Source organism: Triticum aestivum, chromosome 3D (assembly GCF_018294505.1).
Source record: "Triticum aestivum cultivar Chinese Spring chromosome 3D, IWGSC CS RefSeq v2.1, whole genome shotgun sequence".
Taxonomy (NCBI): Eukaryota; Viridiplantae; Streptophyta; class Magnoliopsida; order Poales; family Poaceae; genus Triticum; species Triticum aestivum.
In genome coordinates this window covers 8,486,441-8,504,902 of record NC_057802.1, presented here as the reverse complement: position 1 = coordinate 8,504,902, position 18,462 = coordinate 8,486,441, and the positions used below count along the sequence as shown (strand labels likewise).

Below are 18,462 nucleotides of genomic sequence, written 5' to 3'. Positions count from 1 at the left end.
AGGTTGCGGGCGGGCCCACATACGCTGGTTTTCAACCGCTAGTTTTTATTTTGTTTTGGCGGGTTTTCACACGGTTTTAGTTGGTTTACTATGGTTTCCTTTGGTTTTTGTTTTTGTTCCAGTTTATAGGATTTTTCCTTTTCTTCTACAATAGTTTATTTTGTTCATTTTGTTTTCTATATTTTTTTCATTCAGATTTTGTTCTGCGCTTTTCTGGTTTCACACGATAGCTGTTTATTTTCTTCACCGCCCACCCCCCCTGCATTTTTTAAATTCATAAAACATTAAAAATCATGAAAATTATTTTCATTTTTTCCAATATTTTTTCTCATGAATATTTTAATTTTTGGACCTCTATTAAAATTGGCGATTTTGCTTAAAATTCCTAAATAAGCAAAACTTTTTGAGTTTTCAAAGAAAATCTTGAATACTTTCAAACTCCATCTATTTAAAACAATTTACATAAAACGTTTTATAACAAATTTTTCTAGTGGCATCCAGATTAAATGCTTTATTCAAAGCACCAACTCAAAACCTGGGCAAGGAGCCCGAGCCGAATAGGTGTTGTGGTACTAACTACTGTGCGGCCGCAACTATGCCTCGCTCATAGCCAAGCAGTAGGAGACCTAACCTGAAACGTCCGCGGCAATGGGCCGGCCTAGCACAATGGACCTTAAGCGCTCTTTTTCTCAATTCTGGCCTTTCTGTTTTCGTTTTTTACTTTTGTTTATACTGGGAAATTATATATATATATATATATATATATATATATATATATATATATATATATATATGTATATATATATGTGTGTGTGTGTGTGTGTGTGTGTGTGTGTGTGTGTGTGTGTGTGTGTGTGTGTGTGTGTGTGTATATATGTATATATATATATCAATATACATAAAAGGTTGAAAAATATGTTAAACATGATCATAAATGTTTCAGATTTATGTGTGTGTGTGTGTGTGTGTGTGTGTGTGTGTGTGTGTATATATATATGTATATATATATATATCAATTTACATAAAAGGTTGAAAAATATGTTAAACATGATCATAAATGTTTCCGATGTGTAAGAAAAAAAAGTAGATATTGAAACATAAATATGAATATGAAAATGGTTAACATGTGTTAAAAAATAAAATGGAAATGTTAACCATAAATATTTTTAATATACACGAAAAATGCACAAGTTGTATGGAAAAATTAGACATCCAAATATAAATATGAAAAAACTTGATGCTGAATTTAAAAATTGTGAAACATGTATGTTCCAGATTTATGTAAAAATCAATAAACTCTATGAAAAAACTAGAGAAAAAAAATCATATTTTCCAAAATGTTAATCACGTTTTGTAAAATGTTAATTATGTTTACAAAAAATGTTCCTGAGGTATGCGAAAAAATATTCAATTTGCATGATAAAGATAGTTCGCATCAAAAAATATATTTGCAAAAGTGTTAATTGTGTATTTGAAACTATTAAACATGTACTAAATAAATGTACCTGATATATACAAAAAAATGTCAATGTGTATGATAAAGAAAATAAGCATCAAAACATATATTTGAAAAAAGTTTTAATTATGTATGTGAAAACTATTATATTAAAATATTCCTGATGAATACAAAAAATATCAAATGCATATGATTTGGAGGCTAAAGAAGCCCAACTTGACTAGTTAATTTATACGGTGGGTTGGTAGCAGTGGAACTTAACAATTGTGCTTGTATCGCAGCCTTGAGAAATGGCAACTACTCAAACATACAAGATAAAATTATAATCTAATTATATTGGAGAGGGGAAGAATTAAAAAAATCAGAAATACAATATATAGTAATGAGATGATACATAATAAATGTAAATGCACAAATGACCATGCCAGCTAGTGATCCATTTGTGATGAGGTTGTAGTTGGTAAAGTTGTTTAGGCCAATCTGCTTGAAATATTATGTAGTGTGCATGGTGTGGGTAGATCAATGTAAGTATCTTGTTAGTTGATCATTTTTTTAACAGTGGCATGCTATAATTTTATTTATTTATAGGAAAGATTTTTGTTTATGTTGAAAGGTTGTTTCAACGGGAAGATAAAAACAAAAAGGTTTTATGTTATATAAGGCCAAAGGTGGGAAATTTACCCAAATTTATATTTCTATTAGCAAGATCAATTGGTCGCAGTTTACTGATATATGAAATAGACGGTAAGAAGTTACTGTTTTTTGTGGGATTTTATAGTCTATTTTTTTTCATAATGTACTTTTAATGTATGTATAATATAATGTTAATTTATTTATTTAAAATTCATAGAGTTAAAAACTGATCGTATTTTTGAAATGTAAATTTAACTTCAAAATTATTTCATTTAAAAATAGACAAATAAAAACTGAAACATTAGAAAATGGGAAAACATTAAAGGATAAAAAGAAACCTAGAAGAAAATATGGGAAACAAGAGAAGAAAATAAAAGAATAAAGTAAAACACTTTTAAAAGTAACATTGAAAGAAAAATCAGGAAACCCGTCCACAAATGGGACGTCCCATGTACGATTGCGTATGGGCGATCCCACTGCTATACACTGACATGGAGAACACACCCGATAGATCTTTTATTTTGGGGGTTATCTTCATGGCCATACGCAAGGAATTACCCCTGTAACTCACATTGATCCTAAAATGGGTTGGCCCGATAAGCTTTGATTTTTTGTTACAAAAAAAAGTTGACATTAAAAAAAAATCATGATGTTGTGATATTTGAAAATATATTCATGCATTCGAAAAATGATCATTAATTCTGGAAATATTCAAAAAATTAATAAGTTTCAGGAATTTTACAAGTGTTCATGGTTTTAAAAAAATGTTCATGGATTTAAAATGTGTCATGAATTCTAAAAAATGTTTACAAATCTATTAATTATTCATGAAATTTTAAAAAGTGCACGGATTCTGAAATGTCTTTGGTATTTTCTGGAAAGTATTCATGAATGTTTGAAAAATGGTCATGAATTTAAAAACTGAAAACAGAAGAGTAAACCCCTAAGAAATCCCGGAAAAGAAAAGCAGTTAGAAAAAAGAGAGAGAAATACAGAATAAAAGACAGAAAAGAAAAACCGCTACATGGGCTGGTCAAGTAGCGTTTTGCCTGTGCGATGTAGCGGCAATACGTTGTAAAATGCAATGAATATGATTTTCCTCTGGCAATTTGTTTTCTTGAGAAATAACCATTTGCGAACACAAAGAGGGCAGCCAAGGTCCAACTTGCACAGTCGCACCGATTTGCATTGACACAATGGGCTTGCCCTCGCTTGATGTATTAGTTTACCTTTGTGTTTCACTATAACTTTTTTTTTGTTCATCGCCTTTCATCTGGCGGAACCATGTGATGTCCGGATCGGTCTAGGAACCGGCAGTCCGATACGTTTTCATGTCTATCATCAGATTAACTTCCTGGTTGTGTTCAACCCCAATATATATATGCATGCACATCGCTGTGTTCAGGAACCATTGGGCAGTTTTTCACCCAGAATATAGTCTAGAACGCCACGAAGGCTAAGATGGCCGCGGACACGAAAACCAGCTGCCAAGAAATACTCAAGGTATACACGAGGAGAGTCCGCTACTGCCCGGCGCTACCTAACGAGATGGTCTTTGAGATTCTTGTCGGGCTGCCAGTGAAAGCTCTGACAAGGTGATCGAAGAAGAGGTATGGCCAACCAACGTTTCCAAACATCCCCTTCTACTCATGGCAAGAGGGTCAGGACGATGCGTGCTTCTATGGCGAGTTCGGGCCGGTTTACGGCATGCGATGGCTTGTAGTTCTCTCGACCGACACCAAGGACGTGTTTGGTTGCCGTTTGCTACAGTGCCTCCGTTCCATGCCCATCTCCAGCGAGTCTGGCTCTGAAAAAACAGCGTAGTATGCGACATCTGCGAGTTGTTTGGTTGCCTGCATATGGACTTCCTGCATTAGGGGATCAACTTTGGCACGTTGTTTGGTTGCCTGCATTGTCTCGGCGCATGCAACTACACGATGTTTGGTTGCCCGCATGGAGGATGATTAAGAGCTAGCACTTGCACTTAGCACACAGGGTTAAGAACTAGCAGATGAAGGGGGAGAAGAAATGCAGTGTGCGCCGGACCATGGCGACTGCGGTGGATAGTGGCCTTAGCGCCGTGTCCGACATGACAAGCATGGAGTCGTGGACCAGCGACCCCGTCGGCGGCACGGCGAGCGACACCGTCGGCGAACTAGTTGCGGTGCTCGCGCAAAGACAGTGGACAGAGGAGGAGAATGCAGTGCTCGCGCCATGGTATCGTCAGTGCAGTGGATGAGAGAGGAGGCCGAGATGATCGACGCCGGAAACGACTCCAGTGTAGTAGGGCGAGCGAGAGGAGGCGAAGATGATCGACCCCGTCAGCGGCGCGGCGAACTGCAGTGTGCGCGCCATTGCAGCGTCAGTGCAATAGGAGGACGACAGAGAGTAGGCCGAGATGAGCGACGCCGGAAACGACTCTAGTGTAGCAGGACGCGGGCAAGGAGATCAAGGGGAAAGGCGTCGGCATCGAGAGAGACGAATATGAGGGCTTTGAGCAGAGGACAGAGGAGCTCGCCATGGCGGCGTCAGTGTAGTAGACTGCTGCTCAAAGAGAGATGAAGCTACGATCATCGAAACCAAAAACTTATAACACGAATGTTGTGAGGAACTGCGAGATTAGGCTGCTGGTCGATCGTGCGCGACGAATCTGACAAAATTCATCAAGAACAGCTTTAAACGGGAAGACGAAATGAAGAACTTACGGCCGACGAAACTACGAACCGATCGCGCCTGAATGGAACCGTAGCATTGAGGTGCATCTTTTTCGTGTAGAGCTTACCTCGAATCGAAGCACCTTGTGTAGATCGGAAGGGGCTAGGAAGAACAGAATTAGAGGGAAGGTTACTGGAGGTAGAAGAAGATAAGCACGCACAGGCTGCATACCAGCTCGTATCCCTCCCATCTCCCCTCATGCAAGTGGCCCACCTTGTGCGCTCGCCTCAGGCAGGCTCGCGAGCTTATGCCGATTCGGGCGTTTCTCCTGGGCCTGGCCTGGACGTGCTTTAAGGTTCGTGCGATGCGGGCCGCACAGTGAACGCAGGCAACCAAACGGGCCACTTTCTTCCCGCACGGGCCAGGCTGGGCCTAATGCGGGCAACCAAACACGCCCCAAGGTGTTTGTCTTCAACCTGGCCATACATGATGTACTAAAGTTGCTTTAGAATTTTTATAAACATAGAACATAATTGCGTTTTTGCCATCGCCGCCTTCTTGCTTGCATCGCCCCCAATACCGACAACCACCGCCGGCTCCTGCGACCGTCCACCTCCCCCCCCCCCCCCCCCATCCCTCCTTGCCAAGCCGTATCCTCCTCAAGCCACCACTGTCTTGACCATCCCCTAACCCCTCCTCTTTTCCGGCACCAACGACCCAACCCACACCTGTCAAACTCGCCCCCCCTCCCCCTGCTCATTAGTGACGTTGTGGCCAATCTCGTTATCCTTGTCTCCGGGTCGTTCCCGGCTCAACCTCGATGGGCATGCCATGGCTCGGCAACCTGTCTCCGCCTCAACGCAACACTTCGTCTTCTCTGCATGAAATCAACTGATGCCTGTATTTTTTTTCATGCAGCTTATAAAATATTTCTCCATCTCATAACATAAAATGTTTTTGCAAGCTAAAAATAGCTTGAAAACTGTATTATATTATGGGATTAACGCGTACGTTTCATGTCTGATACGACAATACCTTTAACTGATATCAATGCCATAGATATACTATTTTCTTTCTGTGAACACCCCAAAATTATGACCGAAAAGTAGTCCCGTCTTGACTTTGAGATATGACAAATAGACCCGTCTCTACAAGGTTTGACCGTTGATCTTACCGGAAAAAAGCTTTCACCTTACTTTACGTGTAAAGCAAACCACCAGAGCCACAGATCCCCGTTGATCTTTAGTTGTCGAAGTCATTCTCTGCTCCATCCATTAGCTAGCTGACGATTACCAGCGCAACTGTCGAGAACCTTATCGCCAACATGGTACAGTGTCGCTGCAAACGTCCACTTACCCGGATAGGAGAAAGTTGGCCATTGAAGAAAGGGAAGGAGAGGTGTAGCTGTCAAGAAATACCAAGCTTTCTCTGATTTAATAGACAGGCACCCGCCCAGACCAAGGGTATACCACATGTCCAATCCAGGAGGCGGCCGGAGCGTACAGTTTGAGTGGAAGAAGCCATGGGTCGAGATGTGGACAATTGACACACCATTCCATTCTACACTGGTGAATCTACTCCTTTCCCACTACATTACAATTTACAATGTCTCTCTCACTTTCAGTTGCCGTATGCTAGCCGTCAATCTGTGCACTTGGACTATCCGCGTCTCAGAGAGCAGCCTCCACGAGTGCGATGGGAAGGCAACTTCATTACACACCGTTCAATTAACGCCTTTTTCAGTAGGACCTAAATCTGTTATCAAAGTTCACCAGAAATGCAGCGTAAACATTATAAAAATTACACACCAAGGTCCCTAGATCATTGAACGATCACTGTCGTCGCCAAAACAAGTTGCCGACATGCCGCTGCCATCGCTCGTTGCTGGTGTTACAATCTGCGAGAGCTAGCTCTAGAGAATCTGGAGGGCGCGCTATATCCAACTCAAGTCACTGTTCTACCCTCCAATCTAGCAAACTTAGCTAAGCTATCCCTAACCTTATGCTGAGTATGCTTAATACAAGTTTTACAGAGACACATAAGGTGTCTGATTTCCTTAACGAGAGAGGAATAAACCGATCTATCTAGTTCACGTGACTAAATCAACTTGACTGCAATTATATTGTCCATCCCAACGACCACTGGAAGGACAATTATAGAGTTGGCTTGACCTTGCAATTAACTCTTATTAATCACAGGAATTGCAGCCGATTGTGAATACTTCAAAGCCGACCGACGGCTAAGTTTGTTTGACTTTCCGGTGCTACAGAGGGTTCATCATGCGGCATAATTTGTGACTTTGCTATTTCTAAGTCACTCGTAAGAATCATCCCATCTAGTTCTGTTAAACTATAAAAGTGGTAATACGACCATGATGAGATGATTATTAGTATTAGCCAAGAAATAACTGCTTCTATCCATATGTCAGTTTTTTTATGTCAGTCTGTTAATGTTTGGCTGTGTACATTCCTGTATTCGCCTGATACTACATTTTATGTTAATAAAAATGATCTTTATCAACAAAAAAAACTGCTTGTAAATCAGCTGAGCCACAACCACTCACTGCAAACTATTATCCGTGCCTGATTCAATTCCCCCACAACCACTCAATATTTTTATTCGTGAGAATGAGAATCCAGCTGTCAAAAAAAAAGTTCCAGCGGATTATACATCTTACTTCCCAACATAAGCAATCCAACAGTCACACGATCTTATTCATAATGGAAAATTTACGAGATGAGGTGAAGGTTTAAGGCAAAATTACATGACAGGGGCCATAATTAAACAAGATGATACCATGTGCGTTGCTGCGGGGATTCCTTGCAATAATTCTAATAAAATTTGGTTGTACGGACATGACTATTTGGATTTATAAATATATAAAATAAAACTAAAAATACATAAATATGATTAATATAATTAGGGATTGGGACGTCTACGCAGTAGCTAGCTTCCCGCTGGAAGGAATTAAACACCCTTAAGTTTCGCATTTTTGTCCCCATTACACTGCACACTTCCTACTTGGCGATTCAATCAACCCAAAACCCAGCGTCCACGGCGATTTCTCCTCTCCTCTCCTCTGCTCTGCTCTCGCCGATGCACCGCATGGCTCACTTCCCGCTGTTGCCGGCTCTAGCTCTGGCGGTCACCTGCGCGTTGGTTCCGTTCACCGTCGCTGACCCGCAGGCTACGCAGCTCAACCTTGGGTGCAGCCAGTACAACGCCACGCCGACGGCCGCCTTCCTCGCCGCTCTAAACTCCACCTTCGCTGAGCTCCGCGCCAACCTCTCCGCCGGTGGCGGCTTCGCCACCGCAGCGGAGCCGCGCGCCGCCGCGCCGGCCTTCGCGTTGGCGCAGTGCCGCCCATACGTCACCGGGAGGGACTGCGTCGCCTGCTTCGACGCCGCCGCGGCGCGCATCCACGCGGCCTGTGGCGCGGCTAACGGCGGGCGCGCCATCCTCGACGGCTGCGTCATACGGTACGAGAGCGCGGCGTTCTTCGACCAGTCGACGCTCCCTGGCAACACGCAGCTCTGCAACGGCTCCGCCGTGCCCGGCAGCGCTTTCGACGGCGCGGTGCAAGCGCTGGTCAGAGACCTCGCGGCCGCCGTGCCTCGCGTCCCGCGGCTCGCTGCGGCGGCCGCGGGGGTCGGCGTGTACGCCGTGGCGCAGTGTGTGGAGACGGTCGGAGCGGCCGGCTGCGCGCAGTGCCTCCAGGTAGCCGCGAGCAACATTGGCCGGTGCTCGCCCAATTCGGACGGCCGCGCAGTGGACGCCGGGTGCTTCATGAGGTACTCTGATAAGGCGTTCTTCCCAGCTAATGCGACCACAGACCTGGCGCCCTACTTGCGCTCCGGTGAGTTCCTCCTGTGCCTATGACAATTTTGTTGTGATTTTTGTCCGACGCTGTTAGACCGTCCATAGGTAGGATTCAAGTATAACGCACCCAAGGAAATAAATAGCGCGCTATATAAAATAGCGCCATCCCGTAAAATATGCTATTAGAGCATTTATAGCCGGACCTCTCAAAACCGCCTTATACGTCCGTGCGGGCCAACCTGTCATTGACCGGTCACGTTTCTTTGACCCAAACGGACGCCTCAAACGAGTCTCAAACGCCCGGGCTGACCGGCACCCCATATCCAGCCTAAATATGAGGCGGATATGGGCCCCCCCGGGCACGCCCGCCACGTCGGACTGACAAAGGGTCTCAGTCGGAAACGTCTCAAACCCGGCGGTCCGAAACTCGTCTCCTCCGTTGGACCGGTGGCGCCACGTGGCACAGCTCCGAAAGGTCGCGTAGTGCATTGTTCGAATATTTAAGTCGACTGGCGGCACCGAAACATTACCATCCACCCACATTTTTCTCCTCCTGTCCGCCGCCGCCGCCACTTTTCACTCCACCCGTTCGCCTAGTAGCCATGCCCCCACATCGTCGGGTGAGGAGCGAGCCATTTCTGATGCCGGAGTGCCGGCTCGAGCTCCTTGAGCAGATCCTGGCTAGGCGCGAAGCCTCGGATCACCGCGGGGTTACCTTCAGATGCAGTGGATCCGGTGGAGGAGTTGGAGAAGAAGGAGGAGGATGAGGTGGAGGAGGAGGAGGAGGATGACGATGACGAGGAGGAGGACTTTGAGGAGGAGGGGGATGAGCCGGAGGAGGGTGTGGGGAACGTTGGTGACGGGGATCTGTAGGTGGAGCAGCATGCCATCCTCGATTTCCTCCAGTCGGAGTCGGCTGCGGAGGCAAGAGACACCATTGCTGGCAGGAGATGAAGGCGCAAGAGGCCGGGAGGAGGCGGAGATGTTTGCCTACATGGATGAGATCAAGTAGTTGGTGGATGAGCCCGAGCCCTCATACCCGCCCGTCCAGCCGGCGCCTAGAACCGTCGTCGTGGACATTTCCGGCGACAAAGAGTAGGTAGGGTAGTATGTAGATATAGTACGTAAGATTTCTTTGCATGTTTTGTATGGATCTAAGGGATGAAAAATGAAAGAGATGGATGCAAAGTGGCCAATCTGAGACACGACCGGTCAGTGTCCGCGGGCATTTGAGGGACCGAATTTGCAAAGTCTGACTGTAGATGCTCTTAGTGTTCTCTTTTTTCCCCTAGTGAGCACATCTCTAGTCTAGATACAAAGATGATACCACCAAGTGTCGGACATGAATTAGTTGCGTATTTCAGGATTGTTTTTTCTCAAACGATTCCCAAACCATGGAATCTGCATCTTTTTGGCACGCTGGCTAGCAAGTTCAATGCTTCAATGACATGAATTCAATCAAATGGACAAATCCTATCCTAAAAAATATGGACAATCAGCTGGAAATTCAATAGTCTTACGCGGAAAGCACTCAACCGGCCTTTTTCTTCTTAATCAAATCTGTTTATCAAAGTGCTTCTCTGATTGCTCAAGACAACTCTTTTCAACTGAGGAACAATCTAAACTCATTTTGTTCCATTTTTAGTCAAATAGTGAAGGATATTCCATTAATAATGGGCTGCAAATTCAGTACAAAGGAAATGGGATTCTTACCTTATGACCGATACAAAAAAATAAGACGCTCGGAAAAATAAGAAAGATCATCAGCGCATGAAGAATTATCCTGCAACTACAACAATGATTGTTGTGTGTACTGGTCAAGGGGGCTCTTGTTGAGGCGAAAATAATTGCATGAATGGGGTTCTCTATGAGTCCTATGTGGCATCTACATGGCAAACTGTCAAAGTCAGGCCAATTCAACAAAGGACCAAGCGAGTAGCCATAGTCAACAAATGAAAAGGAGGAATACAAAGACAAAGTCAAGAGGAAGGCCCTAGTCGACGATGGGCGTGGCTGCTCGTCTGCATCGCATCCTCGATGACTTCGCTGCAGCGACGGGGCTGGACATCAACTTCACCAAGAGCACGCTCGTCCCCATGCATATCTCGGATGAGGTGCTCGAGGAAACGGTGGGCGCCCTAGACTGTGCCGTCCAGAGCTTCCCGCAGGGCTACCTCGGGCTGCCATTGTCGTGGGAGAAGCTCTGCTTTTGCTGATTTCCTCCCCATGATCACTAAAATGGACAAGTACTTGGCAGGTTGGAGAGCGCGACTCCTCTTCCCTGCCGGGCGCCTGGTCCTGATCAATGCGGTCCTGGACGCGCTACCCACCTATGCTATGGCCGCCATGCTACTTCCACCCGCTGTGATCAAAGCTCTCGACGCCCTTCGGCGCTCCTTTCTCTGGAATGGGGCTGAGCGGGCCACTGGTGCGCAGTGCCTTATCACCTGGGAACGGGTCTGTTGGTCCAAGGAGGAAGGTGGGTTGGGGGTGCGAGACCTCGAGACACATAACATGTGTTTGCTCCTCAAGATGATCCACCGGCTCCATATGGACTCCTAGTCCTCACGCTGGGCCGCGTGGGTCTGGGCGGAGCTCGCCGGTCGTTCACTCCTCGCTCAGGCCAACTACCGGGGTGCGGGGAGCATGGGAGGGCGCGACATGCTCCCGCTCTACTAGAGCCTTTCCAGGGTGGAGGTGCGGGATGGGAGGAGGGCATCTTTTTGCTTCAACAGTAGCTCCCCTGTGGGGCTGTCGCCACAGCCTTCCCGGCCCTCGTCTCAGACACAACGGACGTCGAAGCGATGGTGTGGCATGTGCGCGAGCACGAGCTGGATCGGGTGCTCATCCCAAGGCTCACGACCGCCGGCGCCGCGGAGCGCATCTCCCTCATGGCCCTCGTCCACGGGGTGCCTACTGCCTCCGACGAGGATGAGCGAAGCCTGGTCCTGTGCTCTGGTGCCGATGGGCGTCTCGTCACCGGCGCGGTCTATGCTCTCGAGCGCTTCGGTGGTGTGCGAGCGCCTTTTGCTGATTTCGTATGGGGGTGAGTGCGCCCTCTCGGGTCCGCTTCTTCGGCTGGCTCTTCATTCAACAGCGGATGCACACGCGTGACATCCTGCTGCGGAAGACTATCGTAGCGGCGGACGGAGCTGGCTACCCCATCTGCGCGTGTGCTCTGGAGACCGCTGATCACCTCGACTTTCGGTGCCCCTTTGCCCGATCCTTCTGGCAGTAGGTGGGGGTCCATGTTGACAGTAATGATTGCCATGTGGGCTCGCTGCATGCCCTTGATGTGGGTGCCGCCGTTGGGGGCGCTTCGACTGCCACCTTCACGCTGCTATGCTGCTGGCAGCTTTGGAAACATCGGAATTCGATGGTCTTTCATGCGGTGTCGCCCTTCCTTTACCATCTGCTCAGCCGCTGTCGAGAAGATTCGCATGTCGAGGTGTGGCTGCGTGCTTTCTCCCCTTCAAACTAGGACGATCGACTGATCTATGCCTCCTACTCCCCCCGCTATGTAATCTCCCGCTACTATGGATTGTATTTTTGAACATTTGGAACCCCAGTGTATAGGGTGAGTTTGAGTTTTCACGTTCTTTGTTTTGTCACAATGGTAAGGCATGTTTAATTCCTCCAGGAAACGTGTTTGTTGAACTATGATGATGTCAATAGGATTTTTATAATATGTTCTACAAAAACCACAAATTCAATGCATTTTTTTATGTTTCTAACTCAAAGTTCATCTTCATATCAGAGCACACAATTCATGATTCTTTTTACAGGAAAATCAAGAGGGAAGGGGGTCATTGTAGGAGCAATTTTGGGAAGTCTGGCCTTCCTACTGTTTCTAGGGTTATTAGCTGTGTTTTGGACCTGGCAGTCTATGAAGCTAAAGAAGCCTCGAAGAGGTAAATGTCACGAAGTACACCACTTTTGAGAAGTTAATGCTCTTTGGTGCTTGTCTATTTTTTCAATGTGATCCTAAGAACGCGGTCCAAGTCGATGTCATTAACTAGGCAAAACAAATCTTCTTAATTAATGGAACATGTAATTATTTTGCCTCGAGTTAAAAAAATGTTGCTTCCATTTTGTCTTCTTGAGGGTAATGAAGTGATTTTGTAAGTTCAATTTAATGACATGCCTCAAGAGAACATCCGCAGTGCCATGTCACTATTGTTATGAGTTGCCATGATGATGATGGCATACAGTTCTATCAATTCACAATCTGACATAGGCTCCTAATTCATTCATTGGATAGGACGCCCAAATTATGTAACAAGAGAGCAAGATGTTAAATTTCTACACATATTTGACTACATCATCACATTGTGGATTTTAGCATTATTGCAATGACCATCAGTCATTTATTGATGCCGGCATGAATCACACAATATCCATTGTTATTGGGCCACTATCATATTTTTCATAGTAGTCAGAATGCCTTTGATCATTAAGTTAAGTATGTAAACAATCCATATTGGTAACTCATAATTTTATAGAAGTATATGGAAACAAGTTAAATTTAGGATGTTGCTATCATATACTTTGGCACTAAATTTTGCAGAGGTAGAAGTAGACATGTTTTCATGAGTCATGGCCGCCATACAATTTCCACCTTGAAGTAACATAATGTCAAGAGAAGCGAAATGGCTCCATCAAGCATGCACACCCACAGAACAATAAAATTGAAAAAATAACGTTTTCAAATGTAAAAGAAACATGTAAATGTTTGAAATTTTCATGAAAAGTAACCATTTTGTCACACGGGATAGTGAAATCCAGACATATAAAAAGGGAATTGATATCGTACATGTGTGTGTGTGTGTGTGTGTGTGTGTGTGTGTGTTGGGGGGTGTGTGTGTGTGTGGGTGGGTGAGCGATTGAGTTCGGGGTTTATGTACTTAAGCATCTTCAAATTTTCCCAAAATTTGACATATTTTCTATTATAAAACAAGCACTTATCGAAATCATGCAAAAAAAGGATTAATCTGCGCTAGAAAATTTTGATATATTTATAAAAGTTACAATCATAAAAAACAAATGGAGTATATGTGTACGAAATTTTTTGAAATTTGAAATTTAGTTATTTTCAACCAGGGGTGCACCTCTTAGCACACCTTCGAATTATCCCATAATTTGTAGTTATGTTGCGGAACTTTGATTCCTCTTATATTTATTTGTTTTATTTTCCTTTTCTCTTAATTTTTTGAGGGATTCTCCTTTTGTATTCATCGTGTCTTCATTTTTCTGTTATTTATGTAGCGCTATGCAAAAGATACCAAGTGTTGACAACTTGGGAAAGGTTGCGTTTCTCCAATTATTTTATACGACAACCGGGTTACTCAGAAACTCCAAGATTGGCCTACTTTTATAAGGGCATAATATACTAAATGAATTAGCATTTTTCAAATAACCATTTGTATCTTTTTGTATTTGTAAGTGTAATTGGTTCCATTTTTTGACTTCCTTATTTTTGCATATTAAATTGTTTTAGAAAGTTAGTTGGAATAGGAAATAAATTAATCTCTATTTGATTGTGTGTTTCCTCACCTAATAGTATGTTCTTTTAGGTGATATACTTGGAGCAACGGAACTACAAGGTCCAACAAGTTTTAACTATCACGATCTTAAGGCCGCAACCAATAATTTTAGTGAGAAAAGTAAAATTGGAGAAGGAGGTTTTGGAGATGTCTTTAAGGTATGGTGTTCTTCTAATATTTAATCCACTATGAAGATTTGCAGACATAATGCAATTGTACATGACAGAAATAATAGAATAAGAACATCATGATACCAAGTTGCTTTTTTGTTGTCCTTTATTAGATTAACACATAAGTTGTTTAATTGTCAATTTCTAACAGGGTTTGCTAAAAAATGGGAAAATTGTTGCAGTAAAAAGATTGTCAGTAATGCAAACTAGCAGGGCCAAAGAAGATTTTGAAAGTGAGGTAAAGCTGATTAGCAATGTTCAGCATCGAAATCTTGTCCGGCTTCTTGGTTGTTCTCGCAAGGGTTCTGAATGCCTGCTTGTTTATGAATATATGGCAAATAGTAGCCTTGACAAGTTCCTCTATGGTATGCTCTATTGATCCTTGCTCCTTCATCTACTTGGCTTGTTGGTCCACTCGTTGGACACACCGCACACCCTAATATTTCCCAAACATCCTTTATATCATGAGAAAAAAGTTAGGAAAAACCCAACATGAGCCAAAAGTCATATGAAAACTAATTATTGGTCCACCCATGGCCCAAAATTGTGGCTCTGCCACGTTGGACATGTGAGAAAATATCTTATATGGATTGCACCTATTATTCCCCATTTTATTGCTCTAAAAGGTCTCATAAATCTAAACTGAATCGTACACTCACACCTCTAGTGCTAGACTGAAATAGTCCCATGATAGTTTTGTTTATGGAAAGGCAGTTACATCCTTAATCTAACAAACTGAGTTGATTAGCTTATGACAGTGCTGACCTGCATCTCTAAGTGATGGTCTCACATGCACACTTTCTTGAATAATAGGTGAGAGACGTGGGACACTTAACTGGAAGCAGCGATTCAATATCATTGTTGGCATGGCTCGTGGCCTTGCTTATCTTCATCAAGAGTTCCATGTGTGTATCATACACCGTGACATAAAATCTAGCAATGTGCTTCTTGATGATGACTTCCAACCTAAGATTGCTGATTTTGGTTTGGCAAGGCTCCTACCTGATGATCATAGTCATCTCAGCACTAGATTTGCAGGAACATTGTAAGTTTGAACATGAAAATAACATTGTTCACATTGCTTCGTTTCTAATTATACATTTCTATTGAACAGGGGTTACACTGCTCCTGAGTATGCAATCCACGGCCAGCTATCGGAGAAGGTTGACACATACAGCTTTGGTATAGTCATTTTGGAAATAATAAGTGGTCGGAAAATCAATGATACAAGGGTTGAGGCAGAAGCACAATACCTACTTGAATCGGTATCCATCTTTCTTCTGAAAAGCCTCTCTTGGTTCCATATATTGCCCTACATGGCTTGCATATTTTACCTAACCACTTCAAACATCTTAGATTCGTCCTTATGAGTACATTTCTTTATACTTGCACTTCCTAATTTGCTGATATGAATGCCTTGGCTGGTTTTCATTATATGATTCGAGATTTAACAAGTAATTGACAAAATTCTTGCTAAGTAAGCATCTACCTGTGTTTGTGTTGCTTTTATAATAATTCTTCACTAAGATTAACTTCAATAGTTAGTTTTTTAAGGACATGCTTTTAATAGTATTTTTTTTTCTTAAATGGCGCTTTATTAACTCATAATATCTCTCACCAAGTGTTACAAGCACAACAAGCTTATATTCGGCCTCTGCATGGCTATGATGCACGCGCACGCACGCACACACAGTTATACGCCTGCAAACATGCAAAATTTATTAAAACTAAAGAGGCTACCTAAGGAGATGTTTGCACCGGACCACTCCAGACATTGTGCTGCCATCCATGTTGAGTAATAAGAAAAAAAATCCTTGGTTATCCTCTCCAGTCACTTACACACCACCACGTAAAAGAAAATGGGCAAACTGGTAGATAACCCGTAGAGGAGAGGAGTTTTACCATTTAAAACATTTCATTTCTACATAGTCAGACTATCATTCACACCCTTATGCATCACTAAGCATGCGATCTATGCCATGCAGTGTTGGCAACACAATGTGGTGAATACATGTTAGACATAGCTTGGATGGCTAATCATGTAGTGCACACGAACTTGCACTGAAAGAAGAGGTGTTTTATTGGCTTGCCTTCCTGACTACAACAACACTGCTTACCAGGCCAGTTGCGGCGAGATTGGTTGTCCTGTATCAGGGTCACACCCTGATGCAGACATTGCAAAAGTATTTTAGTTTCAGTGGTACCTTTGACTTCTAATCCTTTTGTTCTTTACGAATGACGAGTCTGAGTGAGTGCTTCTGTGGTTTATAGAGTCAACCGAGAATCTACCATTCTAGTGAAGATTCCAACCGTAAACCCTGTGGCCTTGCGACAAATGGACTAATGACAACCTCCCCAACAGAGCATGCCATGTTGCGATGCATGAACCGAGTGGATCTCGTTTAAACACCACATTAGGCACAGACGTACTCATTAGTTGTGCAAGTGTTCTACTTCTTAGCGGAAGGTGGCGTTGTCCAACCACTTATTCTAGAAAAAATAAAATGAAATTTCGCTCTATCCCAAATAATAGCAAAAGATTTGAAGCGAAAGACATGCTCTTTCACAGCCATGAGACCATCCTAAAAATGTGAGTCCCCAGATTTCTAATAGGTCAAGGACAGGGCTGTCGAGCCAATATACTTATTGCACATCAGTCCTTAAGCACCTTTCCTCAGAAAGAAGCTTAAATAGGCATGCCTTTAATAGTTTATGAAGATATGATCATTTTGTATCTACTGTAGTGAGGTCTCTTTATGTATGCACAGTTGATGCTATCTTAAGACATACATTTGATTATGCCTGTTGACTATACAGGCATGGAAGCTATATGAAAATGAGAATGTGATTAAGTTGGTGGATGGATCATTAGATCATGAAGAATATATGCCAGAAGAGGTAAAACGAATAATAGAGATAGCACTTCTCTGCACTCAATCAGCTGTTGCTTCAAGGCCAACGATGTCAGAGGTAGTTGTGTTGTTGTTATCAAGAAATTCTCCAGAGATACTACCCACAAGGCCCACTTTTATCGATTCAATAAGTAGAGTGCGAGGTGAAACATCCACGTCCAGTTCATCCTCTGCATCCAAGGCCACCGTCTCTATTTCACATTTATCAGCCAGGTAAAAGGCTTTGTATTGTATATGATCTCATCTTTTTTTGTGTGATTGTGAAGGATTTGTAAATACAATCATGTATCTGTATTTTATATATCAACGGGTGGATGCTTATTTGCCAGGATATATGAAAACAGTGTAAATTATTTGAAATTTCCGTCTTGCTCATGCAACTATACGACTCCAATAGTCCCATGCATGTTATAAGGATGTGCTTCTTGCATGACATTGCCCATCTGGGACCATTATTTGTGTCCCATGTTGTATATGATTTCGTCGGCATTCTAGCAATCAAGTATTTACCTTGATGTTAAGGCATTTTAGCCAAGTTTGTGAATTTGAATTCTGAGTGTTCTTTCTCTCTCTTTTGCGCGGGGGGGGGGGGGGGGGGGGGGGGGGGGGGGGGAGTTGGCAGTTGTTATACTGTGATTAGTAATCTCTAGTAGTGCTAGTGCTAGCAGTATGCGTAAACGAACACATTACCGTGAAGGAGAGAATACAGTGTATCTGAATTCCATGTGGATGTGGATGTGTCGGTGCAGGGAGGCGATGTAGTTGGGCTACACTACATGGAAAAGGATGAAAGAATGTGCTCGCTTTGATTTATAGGGAAGCTATGGTGATTTGGCACACTAGTCCACGTACGACAAATCCTATGCCTGATAATTAGAGCGGGATAGCCAGCGTACGGTGGTTTTCGTCCTCCGGTTTCCATTATGTTTTGGCTGCTTTTCAAACCGTTTAGTTTGTTTACTATGGTTTCTTTTGGTTTTTGTTTTTATTCCCTTTTCTCTTTCTAATGGTTTATTTCATTCTTTTTCATTCCTAGATTTTTTTCTTCCGTGATTTTCTGGTTTCGCACGGTTTTCCTGATTTTTCATTTCTTCTCCGCTTTTTATTCTTATAATTCATAAAAAAATCATGAACATTGCTTAAATATTTCCAACATTTTTTCTCTTGAAATTTTTTTGAAGATTTTACACTGGCGACTTATTTTAGGATTCCTAAAAAATCAACCTTTGTGAGTATTCAAAGAAAATAATGAATATTTTCATTTATTTTCTTAT

General features: G+C 43.2%; 1 protein-coding gene across 1 annotated transcript; it reads left to right on the top strand.

Moving 5' to 3' along the window:
• The first annotated feature begins 7,743 nt into the window (after positions 1-7,743).
• LOC123076840 (cold-responsive protein kinase 1) lies at positions 7,744-17,690 on the top strand. The gene is made up of 7 exons (XM_044498985.1): positions 7,744-8,600; positions 12,349-12,474; positions 14,137-14,264; positions 14,428-14,641; positions 15,090-15,321; positions 15,391-15,541; positions 17,094-17,690. Exons 1-7 carry the CDS (start codon positions 7,841-7,843, stop codon positions 17,403-17,405), a joined length of 1,923 nt encoding a protein of 640 aa, XP_044354920.1. The 5' UTR covers positions 7,744-7,840; the 3' UTR covers positions 17,406-17,690.
• Positions 17,691-18,462: the final 772 nt, after the last annotated feature.